Raw genomic sequence first — 22978 nt, 5'->3', positions numbered from 1 at the left:
ATTTATTTAGTTACGCTTAGTATAGTGTACACATGCAAAATGTATATATATATACATTTACTACTCATAAAGCAGCGTGTAAAGCACAACCATTCGAAGCTAGTGTGCGGGGAATAGGGTAGACTTTTACGGTAACTATCTACATACATACAAATGTGTCTAAATTATAATCACGTATGTATCACGCGAAGTTCCGAAGCCCCTTAGTTTGTTGCGATTTATTGCAATTATGTAATTGTACGTTCGTTTATATTTAGGATCGTAGAATGAGCATGTGTTTTTGAGGTTTACATGTGAACAATATGCACAGCCATTATTAATAATAATTAATTATTTAGCTAAACAAACTGTCCGAGCTATTTTCTGCTTCACTATTCAAATAATCCATAGTTGGTAGTGACCCACCACGCCGTTGTCTGTACTGCTCTTGATTCAAACGTTCGTTAAACCATTCGTCATGCGATTCTTGTTCATTCTGTACTTGTCCAAATTGATTTGGTTGTTGTTGATGTGTTTGATGACGTTGAAGATCACTGTAACAGGTACTTATGGTTCGACTATGACTAATTTGACTACCTCTACGACGATACTGAGGTAGAACAGCTGAAGCACCGTTAACACCATGTGCTAAGGAGTATGTTGTTCCAGCATTACATTGTGCATTTGTGCCATTTGTATTACTATTTAAATTCGCACGCACATTTCTAGTGTTATTTAGTGATGGAAAATATTTATATAAATCTAACAATTGCTTGAGAGTAAAGTCTGGCTTATGTTGTACATCGTTTAAGTCAATCTCGCCGGCATTCAATGGTATCCAAAATGTAGCACTAAGTCCCGCTAGATTGCCACCCTAAAAATTGTGTAGGTGCATGATGTTATAAATGAGTGTATTTGTAAGGCTTTTCCGTCAGTTCATACTCACTTTAATGTCGGACTCGAGTTTATCTCCAAACATTGCACATTGCGATGGAGCTACTCCTAAATAGTTGCATGCAGCATAGAATATTTGCGGATTTGGTTTCTCCCACGGAAGATCTGATGACACTAGCATGCAATCAAAATATTGACTGACATGCAACTTGTTTATCTTTTCCCATTGTGCATTGGATGGTCCGTTGGTAATAAGGGCCAATAGAAAATTTGATTCACGAGCGCGACATAGCATTTGTATGTAATCGGCGGATAGCGCCAAATAACGATAACGTAATTTCAACCATTTTGGGTATATTTGCTCAGCCAAATGTTTGTAGCGTGGTGGTAGTGCTTCACGCCATAAATATGTACGCCAGGAATCTAATGACGTTTGCGAGTTATCTGGGCAGCGACGAAATGCTTTCAGGAAAGATTGTGTAGCGGTGTTGGCCTCCTCTTTCGATAAACCAAATTGATTTTCAAGCACTTCACTTAACTACGTATTAAAAAAAATAGAACCATAATAATAAAAAATGACTAGTACATATTTATTTTTCAAATTTTATATTGAAAAAATTTCAGTTATTTTCAGTTATTAAGACTGCATTAGTTTTTCAGATTATGAAATAAAACTGAAAAACATTTCTAACTTGGCAACTCTATTAATTATCCTTGAACTCCACGGAATACGGAAAGCATTGTCCGCAACGTAAACTCCTTGTCCAGTTCATTGTTTTATTAATGTGTAATTATAAATACAAATACGTAAACATACATACATATGTATGTATTTACGTTCTTGGTACGCTGATGATTTTCGCAATTAAACAGCAGTTCGTTTACGTTATTTCCGTAATCTCATCTTAATATCCCCTACCGTTTACCCGGAATTTGTATGTATCACCTATGCATAAATATCGCGCGTGCTAGTCACCCTACCTCCCAACTCCCATCTCCTGTTATCAACAAAACAGTGGAAAATTTCCAACGATTTCGCGTGTATCATTTTATGCCCAACCCTACTCTGTTCTCCTTTTTCTTTCACACAAACCTTTTTGACTGCTTTCAAATCACCCGAACGCGTAGGAATCAAAGTGTTGTCCAAGTCGAAGAAAAGTGCTGTAATCTTTCTTAACTTTTCACCCAACACAGCGTTATTTATAGAAGAGCTGTTGGTCGCGGTTATACAAAAATTATCAGCATTTTTTATGCTTTTGTCGTTGGCAATTTTACCTTCGGCCATCAGAGTATAAACTTAGTGGACAAGCGAATTTTTTCGCTGATGTAATAAACGAAATGGTATATTACGCACTGTATTAATATAAATACAAATAGAAGGAACACAAGCTTATTGTGATAAGAATTTAGATGAATATACGTGTTTAGCACCAAATTTAGCTTAACTATAATTAATTAAACAATTAAAACTAGGAGACCGAACAACTGCACACAAATTGCAGTTGAGCAGGTAAAATGGAACTGGTAGAAAAGCGCACGGGTGATGATAAAAAGTCAAGAGAGATATTTTAAAGAGAAAATATTTGTTATGAAGAAAGAAATATACAAAAAATGAGAACTAAGAGATGCCAGATAACATAAATCAATGTCCACGACTTATTTTAAAACGAAACTTTTCATTTTTAAATCGTAATTGTTATTTAATTATTCAAGTTTATAAATTAATTATAGTTATGAAGTATAAATTTAATTTATTTTGCTTTAAGATTCTTATATATTTTATCTTCTAAAAATACTTTAGAGCTATGTGGACAGCAATATTTCTCCCAATAATTTAACCGTAAAAGTCTTGAAAATAGCTACACGCACTAAAAATGTATTTCAATTAGTGTTTATTGTATTATTTTCAACTTATTTAAACAAAAATAAGTTACTGGAAAAATATTACAACTGTAATGTAAATAAAATTATTCAATAATTTATTTAAAACATATTGTTCTCTCTCTATAAAACCTTAATTTTTAAATGATTGTTCCGTTCCGCAGACAAAAATATTATATTTTGATTTTCGTTATTTGAATTTAACACATTTCATTGTTATAACAAATATTTAAGAATGTTTATATATTACAATTATATGTAACATTGAATTAACTGTTTTCGTTCATACAGAATTTAGAGCACTTCATTATTTCACATGAAATTAAATGCTTAGTTAATTGATTGAGTTTGTTTTTAAATTTTTTAAACCCTTCATAAACTTACACGTCAATAATAAAAACTACTTGACCAGTATAAACTGTACAAAAGCGTTCCTAATATTGATTTATTCAACAGATGTTTCAATCCAATCTTTATCTGCCCAGTTTGGTAATTCCGTCTCATACGCCCAACCAGGACCTCTATATTTCCACGCGTGTAAATACATAATTAAATCGTTAGGTTTAGGATCTTTAAAACGCACTTTACACTCATAACAATGTTCATCCAAAGTTGTTTTTTCTTTATTATATGCATTATCAGGTGGATCATGGCCTGTTTGTGTACCAACTGACACTCTATTAGTCTGTCCTTTCTCCTCTTCTTCAAGAAGGGGTTTATCAATTTTATTAATATCATTATTAACTATAGTAGAAGTTTCAGAGACAGCCTCAACATCTCTGCCGCCTTTTTCAATATGATCATGTTTTGGCAATATTAGTCCTTCACTTCCAAAATCTCCATCAACACCTAACCAATTTTCTGCATTATGTACATGAATCAAATCTTTTACTAGTTCTTCATCAGTACGTCCTCCAATATCGCCGCCACGACCTTTGAGTGGTCCGAATACTTCATGATTATACAGGGGATCGTTTATAATAGGATATCCTAAATATTGTAAATGAACACGAATTTGATGCATTCTTCCAGTCAAAGGCTTACATAATATAACACTTGTGATACCATTGTACTTGATTTTTTCAAAAGTTGTGGAGCAGTCTTTGCCTTTTGGCGATACTTTACAAACACCAATCTTGTAACTGACAACTTCAATAGGTTCCTTGCATTCAATGATACCATCAGGGAAATTTCCTTCTACACGGCATACATACTCCTTTTCAACGTCTCTATTTCTTATTTGCTGCTCGAGTAGTCGAGCCTTCTTAGGCGTGCGACCGAAGAGTAGTAACCCGGATGTCAATCGATCCAAACGATGAATTGTGCGCAAATTCTTTAAATTATACTCCTTAGCTAAAATGAATACAACAGTATTATGTCGGTATCTACCACACGGATGAACAGGTATTGAAGCGGGTTTGTTTATAACAACAATATCCTCATCCATATGCACTATAGTAATAGCTTGATCTGTAACAGGCACTTCATGTCGATGAACCGTATTCGACAGTAAGTCGTTATGTTTCAATTTATAGTCCACTGGCACACGTTCGTAATTAACTTTCAAAGAACCAGTCAGTATGCTGCGTTTATATTCCTCAGGTGGATGAGCGCGAAATTCACGTGAAAATACATCTAAGATTTTCTCATCCACCCACCGTCCTTTGGTGAATGTTGTAAAAGTAAAGTAATATGGATAAACTTTACGTAAGCCATTCTCAAAATAATAAGATGTTTCCTCATAACGGTCATCGGAGAATCCAGGGCGCTTTGCTTTGAGTGCCTTAGTTTCCAATCTGGCTTTCTTTAAGGCTTCAACTTGTTCCGCATTATCCGCTTTTCTCTTTTCGGGAAGTACGACTTTAAGATCCTGATTTGCGATAGCTGTTACATAGTTGCGAACAGGCACTATATTGGGATCTACATTATAAAACCACGTGCATGTCAAAGGCTCAGTGCTAGGCACAGTTTGATAGATTGCGTTTTTTAAGAGCACAATGTTTTCTTCATCTACCGTCGCGTCCCCATGTTGCGTCTGAGCATGTCGTGGCATTTTAAGTATAAAATGATGTTGGAAATTTGGTAACATACGGTAGAACGTACCAAATTTCGTTAAATTCATTAAAAATTAAATTAAAACCACAGCCAACAATTTGCAAAACAATAAAGCTAGAGAATAAAACGAACTAGACCGAAATAGATTTGTAAACAACCTGGGATCAGACAATTTTGGCGGCATTAAATTAAAGCGACGGCGATGTAATACTAAATATTAAATTTTTGTATAATTACTATTGTATAATGATACTTAACGCATTTTTATATTGCATTTATCATTGGTTTTGTATTAACTTTTAGAAATGGTTTTGTTTTATGAAATTAAACATTAATTAGTCAATTTTATCCATAAAATTGTAAAACTTGTTCAAAGTTAAAAATATAGGTCGAAATGCAACTCTGAACGTCTTTAAATACTTTTGACATTTGATATGTTTTGACTTTTTTTTAGTCTACTTTCGCATTATTTAATTCGTATATTTTGTTTTAGCATGTCGAACTCAAATCGAAGTCGTACACTCTTAAAAGGTTTATTCAATTAGAGATAATAATTAATAACAGCTAATACTTTAACTAATGTTTACAGGGTCTTTGATAAAAGAGGACTCACCCGAGGATGGATTGTATTCGCTGGAAAAATTACGCACGTCCCCCGAATTGTGGCCTGAAAAAAGTGAGTGCTGTTAAATAGAAATTTAAATTACTAAAAATATTACTATAATATAATAATATCAATATAATTAAGATCTTTTCAAAACCACCATCCGTTTAGTTTTAGGGCATATGCTATTTTTTTATAGTATTTTTATATTTTATTTACTATTTATATTATATTTACTATTTGTTGTTCACAACACATTTCTTTTTTTGTTAATTGAACGATTTACACAAAATGAAATGATACAAATAAATTTATGTTTAAATAGTTATGTCAAAAGTTTTGAAGTTTGAATTTTGTTGACTTTGCAGTTCCTGGTATAAGTAATTTTATAGCAATGAGTGACACTCCTATACGCACCCCGGTACCGCAGTGGTCCAAGGACCTCTCACAGGAGGACATAAATGCCATGATACGTAAGTACACCCTTTACTGAATAATTAAATAAATACTAAAGTAATTGTAATAATTTACAGAGCTTAGCGATATGCCCTTCAGTAATCTAATAATGGAAATAAAGAAAATGTATGATGAAGCCTATCAATTGGGTGTGTCGGAGGCCAAGGAAATGACACGCGGCAAATACTTGGGTATTTTTAACAATGCTAAAAAGAAATCTATATGATTTCAAACTTCATTTAGATTTAGTTTGGCTTAAATATTTGTAATAATTTTAAAAATAATAAATTTACATGAAATAGTTTTAATTGTGCAAACACTGATAGACTTAAATGAGTACAAATGCAATTATAAAAAAAAAAAAAATAAACAATGAAAATGAGACTTGTAAAACTTAAATAAAACGTGAATGCTTTGAAAATCAATTCAACGTTATTTGTGCTTGTGCCTTTTGCAAATAATTGAAAAGTAAAGAAAATTTACGAAAAACCCGTTGCAGCGCTTGCGCTCACACAAGCAGATCCCTTACGGACACTTGCAGCCTTACGAATGTATAGGGTAGTTAATTAACGAATAACCTTAGACAATGCATGTAATATCCAACTAATGTTAACAAAATGAAATGAAAGTGACTTGGTCTCCCATGAACGTAGCCAGGGTAAGCTTAAGGCAGTTCCATGAGAAGATTTCGAAAACGTCTTCATGTAATTATGGAAAGATAATTATGCAATAAGAACAAAAGTTTTTGCTTTATAGAAGAGAATACAGAAGTGACGTAGTGGTGATCGCTGGATATGATTTCAATTACGGTTCCATTTCACAAATTTGGATTTAATTTTTAGCGTTCCAGAGTAGCAGTAGCGCATTCGTATGTAGATAAATGTTATATAGTACAAATTTAAAGGAGGACTTTTGGAAAATTTATATTTTTTAAATTTATCACCATTCCGAAAAAAACTATTTGGTTACATTAATAATTTGCACCCTATATCTTCATTGACGTCTTCTTGAATCTACTCAAATGTATTTGGCTATCGATTGCATTCCGCATTTGCTCGCATCTAGATTTGTTTACCAGCAGTTAAAACACGCAAACGATACGCGCAGCAGCCGACACCAAAGTTTGGAGTATTTTCTAAAATACAACTATTAATTTGCAACAGCTTAAAGTTTAATTTTAATTGTTTAACACATTCACTTATGTGCGTCGTTCAAGTAAAATAACTAAAACGGAAAATTAATTTAATAAGAAACTGCACGTTTTCTTCAGTTAGATTCTTATACTATATAACAACCAACTGGTGCATCGCACTCACACACGTCAACTCGGTCACAATCACTCGAAGCGACCTTGCTCCACTTTGTGTCAGTGTTGGTTAAACGCCCTATCAACACCCTAGCAGCACGAGCCAACGAACTAAATACAAAATTAAAGCCATATACAAACATACATAAATACATACATACAAATTTACGCTGCAATCCATTGCCATGGTTGAGGAAGGCGGCTGTCTTAGACAAACAGGCGCTTCGTTGTCGACCAGTATGGTTGCTAGTGCCAACCCAGGCAGCAATGTCAAGGGCGGAAAATACGTGTGGTCAGATCGTGAGCTGCTGATGCACTTACAAAATTACACACCTCTCATTTTGCTCATTGACTTTGTGGAGAAGACGCGCACAAAACGCTTTTATGAGGCAGGTGAACGCTACGAAATACTTATGCTCATATTCATTATGCGTAAGGGAGCACCATTTTGTGAAAATAAGCGTTTTCCCGAAGAATATTGGGTCAATCTATCAGTGGGTCCCATTGCTGAAGCATTTGATCGTTTATCGGCCGCTATCGACATACCGGATCCGCAGTTGCCAATACATATGACCGTTACGGACTTAACCAGTTGGAAGCAACAATTTGACGCAGCAATTTTAGATATACGACGCTTTGCTTACTATACAGAACCGCTGATGTTAGCCGATGTGGGCGTTTATAATCGTACAACATTCGAGGAACGTTTTGGCTTACATTGGCGTATTGATTAGGCTGAATTTTAATTTTACTAATTTATAAGCATCAAGTGGTTTGCTAGTATTGCTGAAATCCTTTTTCATTTTATATCCTCTTTGTGCTTGCGTACGCCACTTTTCGCGCTAAAATTGCGCGCTATTATTTCCGTATCCGTTGTGGACGAGAAAGGCAAAGTAGAAACGAAAAAATTGTATGTGAAAGAAATTAAAACTGTGCCTTTACATTCGCAAGTTAATGAATTCACTGAGAAAGTGAAATTCTACAACTTTTTAAATAAACGGAAATATTTAAATAAAATGCATATATATTTATGTATGTACATACTATACATAAGTGCATATTCTTTAGTGAATAAATCGCTATACACATATGTACAAAAATGAGGGATTGAACAAAGGAATTTAAAAGAACAAGTGGGTGATACCATCTAGCAATTGTGGAAAAATAAATGCTACTTAAACAAGATTACGCTCTAAGAATGAATACATATACTACATATGTACACATATACAAAATTTATGAACTCATCAATGTAACTTCCGTTCGAACAATCAACGTAATTTAGCTCCAAACAGCTGAGCGAAAAGTAATGTGAAATTTAGCTGTAATTTAAATATTAAATGAGCATCTTAATTATTTATATATATTATATAACTTAAAAATATATATGTAATAATAAATTGTATTTGAGGCAAAGTCATGTAATGGCTATGGTTAAAGAAGTGTGGGGTCTTTTTGTCTGTTATACTAAATAAAAGATGTTATTTCCTGCAAAAGCATTGGAAGAATTGAAGTAATCACTTGCATAGCAACTTGAAACTCTATACAACCTCTGACTACACCACATAAATTGAAATTGAAAAAACTTAATAAATTCATATTTTTCATGCTTTTATTTCTAAAATATCTGCATATCGCATTGTATTTTTTATTATTGTAAAACAAAAATGTTTAAAAATTGATAAAACTAAATATATTATAGTAGCTTACGAAATACATATGTATATATTGTTAATGGGCTTAAAAACGCCAACTATATAGCGTCAAGTAAAATTAGACCAAATGACCAAAGTTTAATCTATATACATATGTGAGGTTATGACAAAATATGCGCCGTTCCCGCGTCAAATAACTCTTTGTGATTAATTTTTATAAATCGACGCATACCACGCAGCATGTAGTGCAGTTCTGGTTTGGACAATACTCGTATCAAAACTTCTAGAAATTCTTCGATTTTATCTTGACGGCTATATGCCATTAGCGCCGCTGTAAAGGCGCTAAAATCATCTGGAGATAGAGAACTGCGCAACTAAAAATAATAATATTTGTGAAATAATGAATGATATTTTGATAGAAATTACACCTACTACGCGCAAAAATTCCACTCGTTCCTGTGGCGCCTGTTTTTCCACTTCCACTGGTGGTTCAAGCGATAATCTAGCTTTTGATTTAAAACCAAATTCATTCAGAGATGGAGAAGCGCAGCTGGTTGGAGAGGCGGCAATGGAAGTATCCTTCACTAGCTTATATCGTTTTCTCTTAACATTAGCAAGGGATGCACTACCACTACTACTTGGACTGGATGTGGGTGAAATTCGCTCACGTTTATAAAAACTAACTTGATTCTGTCGCGGGGAATTGCTGCAGCTGGCACTATTGAAGTCTATTGACTGTGACAAAATTTTATGAGCATTAACATTTTTTATGATATTAGAGAACTGACTGATATACATATGTATATGCATATGTTTCTACATTGCAATACCTTCACGTTATTGTCTAGTCGACTCATAAAGTCCATAGCGTTCGGTACTTTACTGTCTTGGGACCGTCCTGCGGCCATTTTGTAGTCATCAGGTGTCCAACTTTCGATTGAATTGGTTTTCTCAACTTTCCTGTTAGATCATTGTAATCATAGGTTTTAATTTTAAAATGTATACATGTAATCTACTAGTACATATGTATATACATGACTTGCTTACATCGCCATTGTTTGCGCCGTTGCAAATTTACTTTTCCCTTCAAGCACCTTCTTTGGATCAGAGAAGAAACGACTTTGTACAATACCAGCTTCCTCACACGTTTCGCTAACTAGAGATTCGATACTACGCTCTTTGGGTTTTGGAAGCTGTTTAATGAAATGGTTGTTAAAACAAATAGTCACTATAAATCCTTGAGCTAATGAATTACAGATTTATCAGCATTTCGAAAGAATTCACGTAATTCTCTCACAATCGAACCGAAGGGTACACTTTTCGGTGCTGGGCCTAAATGTCCACGGACCCATTTGGACAGCTGTGATACCTGATTAGGTTGTGCAAAACGCATGTCGCACAATAAAATTGCGCCATAATCATTTCGATGACGAATGACACGTCCGATAGCCTGATTGACGGCACGAGTCGCCTCTAAACTATACCATGCTTGACCAGTTAGCAGCTGAAAAATCGTGTATTGTTAACAGCAGCATAGTAAAAAAAAATATATATTGGCACACCTCATTCTCTTTTGTACGATTATCTTCCAAGTACCGTTTCTTTAAAATCACTTTCGGGTCTTTCAGTGGAGGAAATGGTAGGCCAGTAATAATCACTGCGCGACCATTACGATCGGCGAAATCGAGACCCTCGGATACTTTACCGCGACATACCGCCATAAAAACAGCACCCTTTGCATCGCGTATACTTTTGTAGAATTCCTCCATTGTTGTTGTAAAGCTATCTTTACTGCGTGGTTCCACAAAAATCGGTTTATGTCGAGATACTTCTGCCCAAAGTCCACTGGCCTGCCAAGCGTCTACACATTGATTCAACAGTGGATAGGAGGGGAAGAACACGAGAAGACCATCGGGTACGATACGTGAAATATTCAGCACCGTTTGACCCAGAGAGCTGAGATACTTCGGATTGTCGCTGCATAAATTACAGTCAATAAAGACATGGACGCAGAAGCGCAAACAATACATTCTTACCGATTGGCAAAATTTGATATGAGCTGCTCTCGATCTGGCCCTGTACCGATAATTTTAACAAAAACTTGCGATTGATTAACAATGTGCGGATTTTCAAGACTTTGCGCAATTGGTACCGCCAATTCGGCAATTAATGGTTTCAAAGGCGCTAAGGTTCCACTCGTTAAAATTATACTTCGCACCTGTGTATTTAAAAGTTGTTCCATGCCAAAACCGGGATTAAAACACCAATAATTTATAATTTTTGGCAATTTCGTAGAAACTGTGCTGTTACTGGACGCTTTTGATAACCAGCCATCCTTGCCGGAATTTTTTGTGTTCTGTTTCAATTCTTCGATTTGTACATGCACTTTGAAGCTTCTGAGCACCTTTGCTATAATATCTTCTTTTTTAACGAATACGACGCTTAGCAGGTTAGAAAGAACTTCGAAGCTACCACCTTTTCGAAATGCGCTATCTTGAGACTGAACGGTCATAAATTGAACGAGCCGTTCTAACAAACTTATTGTTGCAGGTGCTGTAGCTGGAGTGAACTGTAAAAAAATTCATTCCTGTAATGCGGGAGGAGAGGTTTGGTAAACGAAACACTTACTTTTGCTCCAGCTAACAGATCAAACATAAAAGCAGGTGGAAATGTGGTGCCCTCTGTTTTATTTTCGACTACAATATCATCAATGCCTTTCTCCAGGTCCAACAGCATCTCTTTAAGTAGTGCCAAATCTTCTAATTTAAAGTCTTTCGGTTCGTCATTGCTCATGAAATCTAACGCATTTTCGCTCATCATTGCCTTCATTACATGCGTCACATCGTCAATAGCCAAAGCTATGTCCGACGAACGTATTTGCACAGATGCAGATTCCTCACAAATTTTCTCTATGTTATGCGCCTCATCTAATATAACAATTGTATTGTTCAGGTCAACTTTATTTGCTTTACGTGCTTTTGGATCCAAAAGATAGTTGTATGGCATAAATGTTATATCTGCGTCACTAGTCAACTCTTTTGATGCAAAATAGGGACACACTTTAAGTTTCTGTCCTACTTTGACCAAATCTTCAATATCCATTATGGACTGTTCTTTTAATTCGGGACTGTCCTTCTTGGATTCAACACGATTGTAGAATGAACAAGTGCGCGTTTGGATGCGCAATTTACAAAGTTGTACTTTGTTGGAATTGCCCTGTTCTCGCATAACTTCTGGGTGAATACATAACTGATCGCGCGATCCTAAAACTACAGCGCGCATAAAGGAATATGATGTACGTTTCAATTCTTGCATAGCTTGCGTTAATTGGGAATGTGTACGCGAGGCATATATAATTTTTGGTATGCCCCAGCTGGCATTTCTCGACTGAATTGCATTGAATTCATTGACCGCTTGTTGTGTTGCTGCTCCACCTCTTGCATTTCTTTGTACTAACGATTGCATATCCGCTTTTCGCGACAACAACCAGGCTAGAGATGAACATAGTAAACTCAATGTTTTGCCAGTGCCAGTTGGAGACTCCAGCACGCCATTCGTGCCATCACGTAGGCAGCTGATTACTTTTTCCATATATGCCGTTTGCACATCGTAAGGTTCAAACGGAAAATGCACCGGTATGCCGGCGATTATATATTCCGGCATTTTTAAATGCACTTCAATATGTTTTATAGTTGTTATAACTTATTTCGGAATTAAATTTTGCGCACTACGTCTATTTCACTTTACCATATCATACGAACTTATTCCCTTTTTTTGTAAATAGCGCCAAAACCACAGAAGACAGCTGATTTTGACAGTTCCTTGTGGTCGATTGGTTTTTAAAATAATTGTACAAGCTACGCAACACTTACATTCTGACAACGAAACGAGGGTAATAACATAAGTAAAACGTAAACAATTCAATAAAAACGCGCTTAAAATTTGTTTAGTATTTTAGTTAGCGAAGTGCGAAAAGTGTAATAAAAATGGCAAAATCCAATAAAATGTTTGCTGATAAAGCTTTTGAGTTAGTTAAAGAACTGGAACGTTCTTCACAGACAATTCCACCTTTTGATGTAAGTAAAAAACGTCTATATTTGTCATGTTTGAGAAATGTTCGAATGTGCCTTACAGGATGATGGAGTACGTCAAGTATTGGAGGAAATCAAAGCAATTTTTGAAGAAAACTGTGCACAAGCGTAAGTTTCATTGTGCTATAATAGTTTTATATCTTAAGTTATAATTTTTTACACAGCGCTAACTATTCAACTTCTGGTGATCGAACTTTATGGCCATTATTAAATTTTCGACACGCAGCCCTACAAAGAAATAAGCGCTGCCTACTTACATATCTTTATAAACGTCTGCTGCGTATTAAAGCGCTTCGTTGGGAGTTTGGCCCTATTATACCAGTGGATATTAAAACATCCCTGTGCGAACCCGAAGTGCACTTCTTCAATACGTACTCAAAGTCATTAGCATCCTACATGCGTTCCATTGGTGATGGACAAGGAATTGATTTAACGGGCGATTTACGCCCACCAAAGTCTTTATATATAGAAGTGCGTTGTCTGGAAGATTATGGCAAATTTGAATTGGAAGATGGTGAAGTGATATATTTAAAAAAGAACAGTCAGCATTATTTACCGCGTGCGCAAGTGGAAACGCTAGTACGCCAGGGAATTCTTCAACATATTGCGTGAAAAGGTATAGTTAATAAAAACAAGTATCTCTTGTACAATGTGTATAGACGTCTAATGGAATTTGTGTAAATTTATCATTTTGTACATGTTTTTGTTGTTGCATAAATTAAAACAGATGCATTTGTAATACTCTTCTATGAATCGCAATTGAGATTTTTTTTATTTTGCCGAGGTTTTGTTTTCCAATTAAAGCGCTCAGGTAAAATTGCGTATAAAAATAATGAGATATTTTTGGAAGTATTTCTAAATTTAATATTTTGAGAAATTCATTTAAATTAAGTGGAATAATTTCTATTCATAAGCCAGTTATTATTATTATTTTTCTTTTACATATTTTATTGCGATGACTTATATTTATTTCATTTTGTCACCACACCAGGATTCCTTTTACATATAATTTTGACTGTTTTTTTCAGAGAAGTTATTTAAATATAAAGAACGCATTGGGTTTTATGTAAATATATTTCTGAGACTACTTTAGGATCAATATATTATACTATTATAATATATAGTAAATAATAGCTGATATAATATATTATATAATTAATTTTTAATATTTATAGACAAGCGTTTTTATATATTTTGTTTAATATTCACTTGATCTCAATTACGAACTTTTAAATTCGAAACAACTGTATTGCACCTATCATCGAATGTCAATGTTTAGGGAAAATTTTTTACCCGTCATTATGTGCATATTTCGCTGTACGAAAGTGAGCTCAAAGCAGATTTGAAAATTCTTGGTGTGTGCTTGTACATGTGGACGAGGGGCGAACGAGGAACGACGACGAATGCTAGTAGTCCAGTGAAATTTTGACAGTTTGTTTCTTGCTTTTGGAAAGGAAGGTTGGTAGCACCGGTTAAAATCGTAATCAAAACTAAATACTCGGGACGGAACAAAAACAAATAGCAGTGCTCGCTCGCAGTGGTGATAAATTTGTTGTAGTAAGCAAATAGCAAAGCAGCGGCGCACAAAAGTGTGAAACAAAGAGAGAGGGAGAGAGAGCTAGCGAGAAGTAGAAAGAAGAGGCAACAGCAACACTTCACAACAACAGTTTGCAGTGCTTTTGGGGAATCGTTGGTGCTCCCGCAGTGGCGCTACCGACTGTTCGTCTTCTCATCTACAGTTCATTCAATGGTGTGTGTGTGTGTACGATATATTAACATATATTTGTTGTTGCATTGATGTAGTCGTTCCATCGCACCACACACTTTGTGCACAAATTGATTACCACTAGAACGCCTCTTTAGGAAACTGAAGATGGAGAAGCTTTATTAAGCACAGCGTATGGAGCGTAGCTGACGAACAGAAGAAGGTATTGCACAGCGTTCTATTGAATTGGGATGACTCCCACTTAAAGGAATATTAAAATAGCATAAAGTGTATTTATTAAAATCAAAAAATTTCAAACTTGCGACAATTGGAGCAAATAGTTTGAAACACGGTAATGACACTCACTGCAATGGTGACGACGGCAACTGTTAAGGCAATGACAACTGGTAAACTTCGTTTTTTTTGCATTCAGACGTTATTTACAAAAAAACATAAAGCTTGAAAACAAATTAGCGGAAAAAGTGAGAAGATTATGCTCATGCATATCGATTCACCTTAGTGATAGCAATAGCTGTTGGTTTGAAATTGCTGTATGTTACATTGCAAAGTCTTTGGGGCTACTGCAAAGGTACACATGTCTGTGCAAGTACTTATCAGTGTCAGCCGCGCGGTATAATGTGTCCACTCACCCCACTAATTGAACAATGCGTGCTTGCACTCATACCCTCACTCTTCATTTGCAGTGATCAGAATTTTGTTTACAAATTTCGGCAGCACGTTACCGTTTGTGATTTTCTTTACGTCAAGGACGTGGATTTAATTTGTGTTGGTGCGAATTTAATTTAGCGTTTAGTTGAAAGTGTTTATTTTTCTAATGCTAATGTGTGACCGATTTGTTTATATGATTTAATTAACGTCAAAACTCATTTAACACATTTGAGCACTTGTAGATAATTGTAGAGCCACTATGAAGCTTAAGCTCAGTGTTTGGCCTTTAGTTCCTAGACGTGCTATCAAAATACAGCCAACCGTTGTAAAGCTATTGGATTTTATTCTCTTTTAAACGTTTTTCATCATTTTCTTATTTAGTCTTTTTGTTGTTGCCAAATGTCAAAGTTTCGGTTGTTTATTGGTCGTCTCGCTTTCACGCACGTGAGAATTTCTCTGCTAATGAAGTGTTGCCGTTTGCTCTTAAAACCAGGTGTTGAGGAAATTCGTTAAATTCATGATATAACTTTCAAAAAGGAACTATATACTGACAATTTTTGTTTTCTTTTAATATATTAGTCCCTATTTTCTGAAAGTTCAGCAAAATAAATTGTGTATTTTTCAAATAGTTAAAGAAAAAATCCGAATATTTAGTAAATGATTTGTAAAGAATAATCTTAAAGAACGTTGTTTAGATATAAAACGAATATAATCCAAAAGTTTATTTTTTTTTACAATTTTCAAATAATACTTGCTTATATATTTGTTCTAACCGTTAACATTTTTAATTAATTGACAACACTGCTGCTAGTGTATTTCTCGACACTACATTAGTTTCTCTTTCAGCCAAAAGAGAGGAAAGTTGAATTGTTTTTAAATTTGTGCTATATCCAGTAACAAATAAAAAAAAAAAAGAATGACAAAAAAGTTGCGATAAAGTTTAACCGTGCTAATAGTAAATATTCAGCAGTATCGGAAAAAGGTTGCAAGTATTCTTTATTTAGAATATTCGTTCGTTTGTGACAAGACACAAATTGCACTTCTAATCATTGATTTCAATTCAGCTAAAATGTGCGGAAAAATACCCAACAACTGTTTTTTTTTCATATTGCCGCTATTAATTCTGCCGCCACCACTATAAGTTCTTCCGCACGTTGCTTTTCCCAGTTTCGGAGTGCAGTGCCTGCTTATATTAAGTTCAGTGTGAAAGAAAGTTATTGCTTTATAAAGTGTAAAGTCGAGACGGTGGCGTGTCTGTTTGCTTTGCAATGCACATTATTGTTTGAGTCTTATTTACTTTTCTAAATGTATGCGTTTCAAAGTTTTGAAATTTTCAACTTTTGGGATTATACATGTCCTTCCGGCCTTACAGCGCCATCTTTAGGTATAAAACATGCAGAAGTTTTTGAATATTACGTATTCCTGTTGGTATGAATTATATATATTTGAAATTGCATAGTTTTGCTTAAAGATTCTTCAAGAAAAGAAATTAGTTATTATTTTTGTTAGACATATTGCACTTCACAAATTCTTACAGAGTTTAATATATTGAGTTTTTATTAATCAAAAGCTGATTATGTTTTAGTAACACGATTTACAAAACAAAGAGCGTTTTGTTTAAACTCTGTGTATTTTTTGGGATTTCAAGCATTAAAGTATAATGCGATGCGATTAGAAAACAACAAGGCTATGTTATTGACTAAAGAAATCGCTTAAGCATTCCTTGAGCATACATCAAATTAAGGAATATATTCATATTTATAAACGCAGTGCGAAATATAAGTTGAGTAGGAACTGGTATTTTTGAGAAAAGTTTTATTTTTCACTTGTACAAATCTACTTTATATCCTTTATACTTTATATTATATGAGTGCATGGATTCATTGTTTTATATATTTTTAAACAACTACTTAGTTGATTTAGTTATCAAATAATGCATATAATTATTTTTGAATATTTAATAAAGTAAATTTTGTTATACAGTATATACTGATATTTAATAAAAAATACATTAGTACTTAAATATGAATAAAATATCCTTGTACTTCTCCCTCTATCTCTCAGCTCTATACGAAATTCGATTGCTTAACATGCCTTATATTTTTTAAATTGTTTTTTCAGACATAATATCGCGACTTTTAATTCCCGAAGTCGATGCAGATGTAATTCAACAAGTGCATTATTTTTTTTAGACAAATAAAAAAATAATATTTAGGAAAACTAAACTAAAAATCAGCAAAAATATAAGTATAAAAGGAACGCACCGTCAAATATCAAGAAGTGTATTAACACGACAACTCTGCGGACGCTATGACCATTATACTATTTTTGGTCGACACATCTGCGTCGATGTGTCAGAAAGCATACGTGAATGGTGTACAAAAATCATATCTGGACATAGCGAAGGGTGCAGTAGAGACATTCCTGAAATATCGTCAACGAACACAGGATTGTCTTGGTGATCGCTATATGCTGTTAACTTTCGAAGAACCACCCGCTAATGTAAAGGCCGGTTGGAAAGAAAATCATGCAACATTCATGAACGAGCTGAAAAATCTGCAAAGCAATGGACTCACCTCAATGGGTGAATCATTAAAGAATGCCTTCGATTTATTAAATCTGAATCGCATGCAATCCGGCATCGACACATACGGTCAGGGACGGTGTCCATTTTACTTGGAGCCTTCTGTAATCATTGTGATCACCGATGGTGGGCGGTATTCGTACCGTAATGGTGTACACCAAGATATCATACTGCCGTTAAATACACAAATACCAGGAACAAATTTCACAAAAGAACCATTTCGTTGGGATCAACGACTATTTTCATTAGTTCTACGTATGCCTGGCAATAAAGTGGATGAACGTGCTGAGGGCAAAGTACCGCACGATGATTCGCCCATAGAACGTATGTGTGTGGTGACAGGCGGACGTTCGTATCGTGTGCGTTCGCATTATGTTCTAAATCAATGTATCGAGAGTTTAGTGCAGAAAGTGCAACCGGGAGTCGTCTTACAATTTGAACCAATGCTACCGAAAGACGGCGTGCCAAATGAAGCGCTACAGGACATAATATTTCAACCAATGAAGAAAATGATCTATGTGCAAAAACATATTTCACAAAAGACCTTCCCAATTGGTTACTGGCCCTTGCCGGAACCTTATTGGCCCGACCCGAAGGCGGTTACATTGCCGCCTCGCGATGCACACCCCAAATTGAAAGTAGTCACACCCGCAGTTGACGAACCGCAAATGGTGCGTAGTTTTCCTGTTGACAAGTATGAGATCGAAGGCAGTCCGCTGACCTTACAGATATTGCAAAAACGCGAAATGAACAAATGTTGGCAGGTGATCATATCGAACGGAATGCATGGTTTCGATTTACCATTTGGTTATTTGAAGGCCTCGCAGAATTTAACACAAGTACATCTGTATGTATTGGCGTATAACTATCCGGCCTTATTGCCGCTGCTGCACGACCTTATACACAAGTATAATATGAGTCCGCCCAACGATCTCATGTATAAATTTAACGCTTATGTGCGCTCAATACCGCCATACTACTGCCCGTTTTTGCGAAAAGCGTTACTAAACATCAATGTACCGTATCAGCTGCTCCAATTTTTATTGCCGGAAAATGTCGACAATTATTTGTCACCGAACATCGCCAATCAGTTGAAGCATATCAAAAACACCGCAAAGCAAGACCAAGAAAATCTCTGTATGAAGGTGTATAAACAGTTGAAACAACCGAAACCGCCGTATCGACAAATCGAAACAGCAAAATTAAATCCCGGCGTACCATTGAGACGCGATCTTGTACGTCATCCATTGTTGAGGGAGACCTTTTCTAAATTACACGCTGAGATTGAACCACTTGAGAACTACACCATTGTTGTACCACAGCTAACGCGTCAATCGTCGGCGAAGTCATATCGCAATCCATTCGATATACCACGCCGCGATTTGATGGAAGAAATAGCGCGCATGCGCGAAACTGTGCTACGACCCACACCTACCAGTTTGGTGGCGAAAGATTCCGGACACTGCCTACCCATCGCCGAAATGGGTAATTATCAGGAATACTTGAAGAATAAGGATAATCCTTTGCGCGAAATCGAACCGACAAACGTGAGACAACACATGTTCGGCAATCCATACAAAAAGGATAAGCATATGGTTATGGTAGATGAAGCTGATCTCAGTGATGTGGCGCCAATGAAATCAAATAATGGTGCTGGTGGCGCGCCACTACCGGGTGTGCCAGGTGGTATTGTGCCAAAGAAAATCGATGCTTCACGTGCACGCAAACGCAAAGCCGGTCCCATACGCAAGGACTACATATTTCGACGTACTTCCACAGACGTGCGGCCTAGCACACCAAGTTTGAATATAACATCAGCAAATGCCTCAAGCTCCTCGGTTTCTTCAATGTCCGATTTCGATGATGACAGCGCGTCAGAGACCGCGTCCATATCATCGAACATGTCTGATGACGGCGATCCAGATAGACTTGTTGTGGCGTTTGATTTCAGCGAAGACGAACCTGGTGAGCCGCTAATTAATGGTTATGTACGTAATTTCATCAATGGCATTAGCGACGAAAGTAGCTGTGATTCCGATGTGGGTGGGTCCACCACAAATCCGATTAGTTCGACGGCTGGTATCAGCATGACGGTTGGTGGCACATTGCCGCTGCCACCTGTAGTACAGATGCCGGGCAATAACAATGTATTAACACCCATGTCGCCGCCAGGTTCACCACAACCCTATATAAATAATTTTGGTCAATCAATTATGACACCTGTTGATGCGGCGCCTGTTGCTGTCGGCTCTATAGTAGTGCCAAACGTGTTGACAAATACCAACGCAACGATAGTACCTAACGTTTTCGCTGCACCACTTCAAATCAACGGTAACACTTTGCTTAGTATTCCTACAACAACGCCTGCATTGGGAGCGCCAGTACCCGTTGCAACCCCAGCGACAGTCACACTTAACACTCAAGCACCTCCCTATCAACACAACGATATTAACGATGCTCAAGAAATTTCGCGCATATTACAACAATGCCACAATGGCAATGCTGGCATATCGAATACTGCCGCCGCGCCGAATCCGGACACTGCAGCCATTGTAGGTGCGCAGGTCAAAATGGAAACAGCAGAGTCTGTGCTAATGCCACCACCATCAGCCGCTGTGGCGAATTCCCTCTCAACTGTGACACTTTCAACCAATTTCGATACGTTGAAACGCGAGTCAATGACCAATAATGTCGGTATAGCCAATTCAAATCATGTGACCAATCATAATCAACACAACAGCGTTAACAGTATAACAAGTAGCAATAATATCGGTAACGGCGCTAGTCAACGTAATTCAATTGTGGTGTCGGGGCCACCGCCACTTACAGACGAACAACGAGATGCCGCACGTAAACATAACCTAGAAATTCGAACACAAGTTTTTCGCGATATACGACGTCCAGGTCGTAATTATACACAATTGTTAGAACATCTCAATTTAATTAAGGGCGATTTTGAAATGAAATCAAATTTCATAAAAATGTGCATCAGCGAATCGTTGCGTTTCCGACGAAAACAAATGATTGATAGCATACAGGAGTGGTGGGACAAGAAACAGCAACAATTACATACAACAACACCAACAACAACGGCGACAAGTTAACAATTACTATTATGGAGTATCAATTGAGCTAGTGAGCCATATACAGACAAACCCGTCAACGGCGATAGTTTTCGTTAAAAAAGAGAAAAAATACCCTAAGATCATCATAGACCACCGAGCCACACAGGCTGATCTTATCAAATGCAAAATTATAAGCCCAAAATGTGTACAAGTTGTTGTATGTGACATGCCGATTGCTGCTAATCAAATTACATTTTAGGGTGCGTTGTATAAATGTACGTGTGTGTGTATGCGGGCGAGTGGGTGCTCATTTTCGTTAAAGAAAACGGGTACTAAATGTGGTTCTTCACAAAAAAAAAAAAAAAAAAAAAAAAAAAAAAAAAAAAAAAAAAAAAAAAAAAAAAAAACAAATATTAACAAAAAATGTAATGTGGGCGTGGGTGAGTTGGGGTGTTGAATCCGCAACGGTTAACAAATCTCTGTACATGCATGCTGTTGTCATAGTGTACGTGTGCGTGTGTGCTTTGCCACTCGAATTAACAACAGGCAAGGTGCTAGGTGCGCATTTATATGTGCAGAAATGGTTTCAAAAACACTGGAAGATACATAGGCGCATATGAATCGTGTAATGCTGTCCAGAGCGTTCCAATCGACTGTTAATAACCGTTTAATAACGAAAGTTTGCAAGCGGATTTGATTTATTATTATTATTTTTTAATTGTAAAATTAACTTTTCGGTCATTAAGTAATTAAAATTGTAGCAAATCTAAAAAAAATGTTTATAGTCAACTCAAGCTTTTAAGTGTTACTATAAAATTTAGATATCGCGCTTAATACAAGTTTATAATTTATTTGATTTATACACCAAAATTGCAATATTTTTGTAGCTCTTCTTTAAATTACAAAAAAAAAATTTAAAATCTCAAAGAAAAATAATTTTAGTGTATTAGCGAATTTTTCAAAAATATCCGAATCCATGGGTAAATCTTAATATTTAAGTTGTTAGTAAAAATTGGTTTCTGTGGATTCTCCTATAATTTATCGTATTGACTTGCATCTAGTACGAGCATAACTTTTGAAAAATCTGCGCACTTGATCGCCTTGCCTGTTTGCGTTTCAGCATACAATTTTTTATTACGAATTGTTTAAAATTTTAGCAAAAATATAATTTTTGTTATAATTTAAGTAACTCGCAGCAAATTTTTAGGATTCCCCTTTACTATGACGTGTACGATTACGCACCAGTGACCGTTACTTTTACGCTTACTCCTGTTAATTTGTTTTTGTTGATTTTGGTTTCAATACTTTCCGTCGTTTATCTTTAGAAGATATAAGAGAATAGACTGATAACTTTATAGTTGAATGACCACGCCCACAAGCCCAAATCTTAGTGTTATGTTATGTAGGTTTGTACATAAACTGGACTTGTCAGCTGGGTACTTGTGCTCCGTTATCGACCCACTTAAAGACACACGTGATTGCGCTGCTTTAGTAGATTAAAATTAAAGTAATTATTTTGCTTTGTTCCAAACACAAAAAATTCCTTTATTTTCAGAAAAAAAAACAAAAACGCAAAAAAAAAAATAAGTTTAATTAACGAAAATATAGAACGAAAGTGAGCGCGCTAGGCCTTTCCTCTCATCCAAACGAGAAATCACTTACATTTTCATGTAATTTTATTCTAGTTTAACTTGTTTCAGTAATCTTATAATTTAGTAAATAGAAAGAAAAATTGCATATGTACAGATATGCATAGGTATGTAAATAAAATATATACAGATATAAATAAAGAATTGAGTGACTAGGGTGACTCTAGCGAACGCAGAAATTTACGAAAAAAAAATAAATTTAACTCAAATCAGCTGGATGTATTCGCGAGTACATCTGTTTTCTTCTTTGCGTTAAACTCAACAACAACAAAAATTATATAAAAATATTAGCAAATAAATAATTTTCAGTGTTTTCATTTTCTCATGTTCAATTTTAAATTTTGTAATTGTACATACACATATACACACACGTAATTGGTTATTT

At 35.7% G+C, this 22978-nt stretch overlaps 7 protein-coding genes across 11 annotated transcripts; 4 read left to right on the top strand and 3 right to left on the bottom strand.

The window, feature by feature from the left end:
- Positions 1 to 242: 242 nt before the first annotated feature.
- On the bottom strand, positions 243 to 2494 carry LOC108976027 (N-acylneuraminate-9-phosphatase). Its single transcript, XM_018944930.1, has 3 exons — positions 1967 to 2494; positions 926 to 1411; positions 243 to 853 (listed from the first exon to the last, which is right to left on the bottom strand). The coding sequence occupies exons 1-3, from the start codon at positions 2156 to 2158 to the stop codon at positions 335 to 337; spliced, it is 1197 nt and encodes a 398-aa protein (XP_018800475.1). The 5' UTR covers positions 2159 to 2494; the 3' UTR covers positions 243 to 334.
- Positions 2495 to 3015: 521 nt separating this feature from the next.
- LOC108976025 (RNA pseudouridylate synthase domain-containing protein 2-like) lies at positions 3016 to 4946 on the bottom strand. Its single transcript, XM_018944929.1, has one exon. It carries the CDS (start codon positions 4874 to 4876, stop codon positions 3200 to 3202), a length of 1677 nt encoding a protein of 558 aa, XP_018800474.1. The 5' UTR covers positions 4877 to 4946; the 3' UTR covers positions 3016 to 3199.
- A 313-nt stretch (positions 4947 to 5259) lies between these two features.
- Positions 5260 to 6177, top strand: LOC108975996 (protein lin-52 homolog). The gene is made up of 4 exons (XM_018944865.1): positions 5260 to 5340; positions 5399 to 5485; positions 5782 to 5886; positions 5947 to 6177. Exons 1-4 carry the CDS (start codon positions 5304 to 5306, stop codon positions 6093 to 6095), a joined length of 378 nt encoding a protein of 125 aa, XP_018800410.1. The 5' UTR covers positions 5260 to 5303; the 3' UTR covers positions 6096 to 6177.
- A 793-nt stretch (positions 6178 to 6970) lies between these two features.
- LOC108975995 lies at positions 6971 to 8508 on the top strand. Its single transcript, XM_018944864.1, has one exon. It carries the CDS (start codon positions 7361 to 7363, stop codon positions 7907 to 7909), a length of 549 nt encoding a protein of 182 aa, XP_018800409.1. The 5' UTR covers positions 6971 to 7360; the 3' UTR covers positions 7910 to 8508.
- A 365-nt stretch (positions 8509 to 8873) lies between these two features.
- Positions 8874 to 12601, bottom strand: LOC108976012 (regulator of telomere elongation helicase 1 homolog). The gene is made up of 8 exons (XM_018944897.1): positions 11459 to 12601; positions 10867 to 11399; positions 10393 to 10807; positions 10086 to 10334; positions 9878 to 10023; positions 9661 to 9790; positions 9263 to 9565; positions 8874 to 9204 (listed from the first exon to the last, which is right to left on the bottom strand). Exons 1-8 carry the CDS (start codon positions 12491 to 12493, stop codon positions 8992 to 8994), a joined length of 3024 nt encoding a protein of 1007 aa, XP_018800442.1. The 5' UTR covers positions 12494 to 12601; the 3' UTR covers positions 8874 to 8991.
- A 94-nt stretch (positions 12602 to 12695) lies between these two features.
- Positions 12696 to 13680, top strand: LOC108976013 (DNA replication complex GINS protein PSF1-like). Its single transcript, XM_018944898.1, has 3 exons — positions 12696 to 12906; positions 12965 to 13029; positions 13086 to 13680. Exons 1-3 carry the CDS (start codon positions 12817 to 12819, stop codon positions 13531 to 13533), a joined length of 603 nt encoding a protein of 200 aa, XP_018800443.1. The 5' UTR covers positions 12696 to 12816; the 3' UTR covers positions 13534 to 13680.
- Positions 13681 to 14342: 662 nt separating this feature from the next.
- LOC108976010 (integrator complex subunit 6-B) lies at positions 14343 to 21825 on the top strand. Of its 5 annotated transcripts, none has more exons than XM_018944892.1 (2): positions 14343 to 14671; positions 17417 to 21825. In XM_018944892.1, exon 2 carries the CDS (start codon positions 17606 to 17608, stop codon positions 20981 to 20983), a length of 3378 nt encoding a protein of 1125 aa, XP_018800437.1. In that variant the 5' UTR covers positions 14343 to 14671; positions 17417 to 17605; the 3' UTR covers positions 20984 to 21825. The 5 variants fall into 5 exon arrangements, with proteins under 5 accessions (XP_018800437.1, XP_018800436.1, XP_018800441.1 ...); XM_018944891.1 differs by having other exon boundaries at positions 14343 to 14849; XM_018944896.1 differs by having other exon boundaries at positions 14363 to 14379.
- The last annotated feature ends 1153 nt before the right edge of the window (positions 21826 to 22978 follow it).

This window comes from Bactrocera latifrons, unplaced genomic scaffold (genome assembly GCF_001853355.1).
Source record: "Bactrocera latifrons isolate USDA-ARS-PBARC rearing strain unplaced genomic scaffold, ASM185335v1 scaffold_71, whole genome shotgun sequence".
Taxonomy (NCBI): Eukaryota; Metazoa; Arthropoda; class Insecta; order Diptera; family Tephritidae; genus Bactrocera; species Bactrocera latifrons.
The sequence above is the reverse complement of the archived record's forward strand: the minus strand, read 5'-3'. Positions and strand labels throughout refer to the sequence as shown.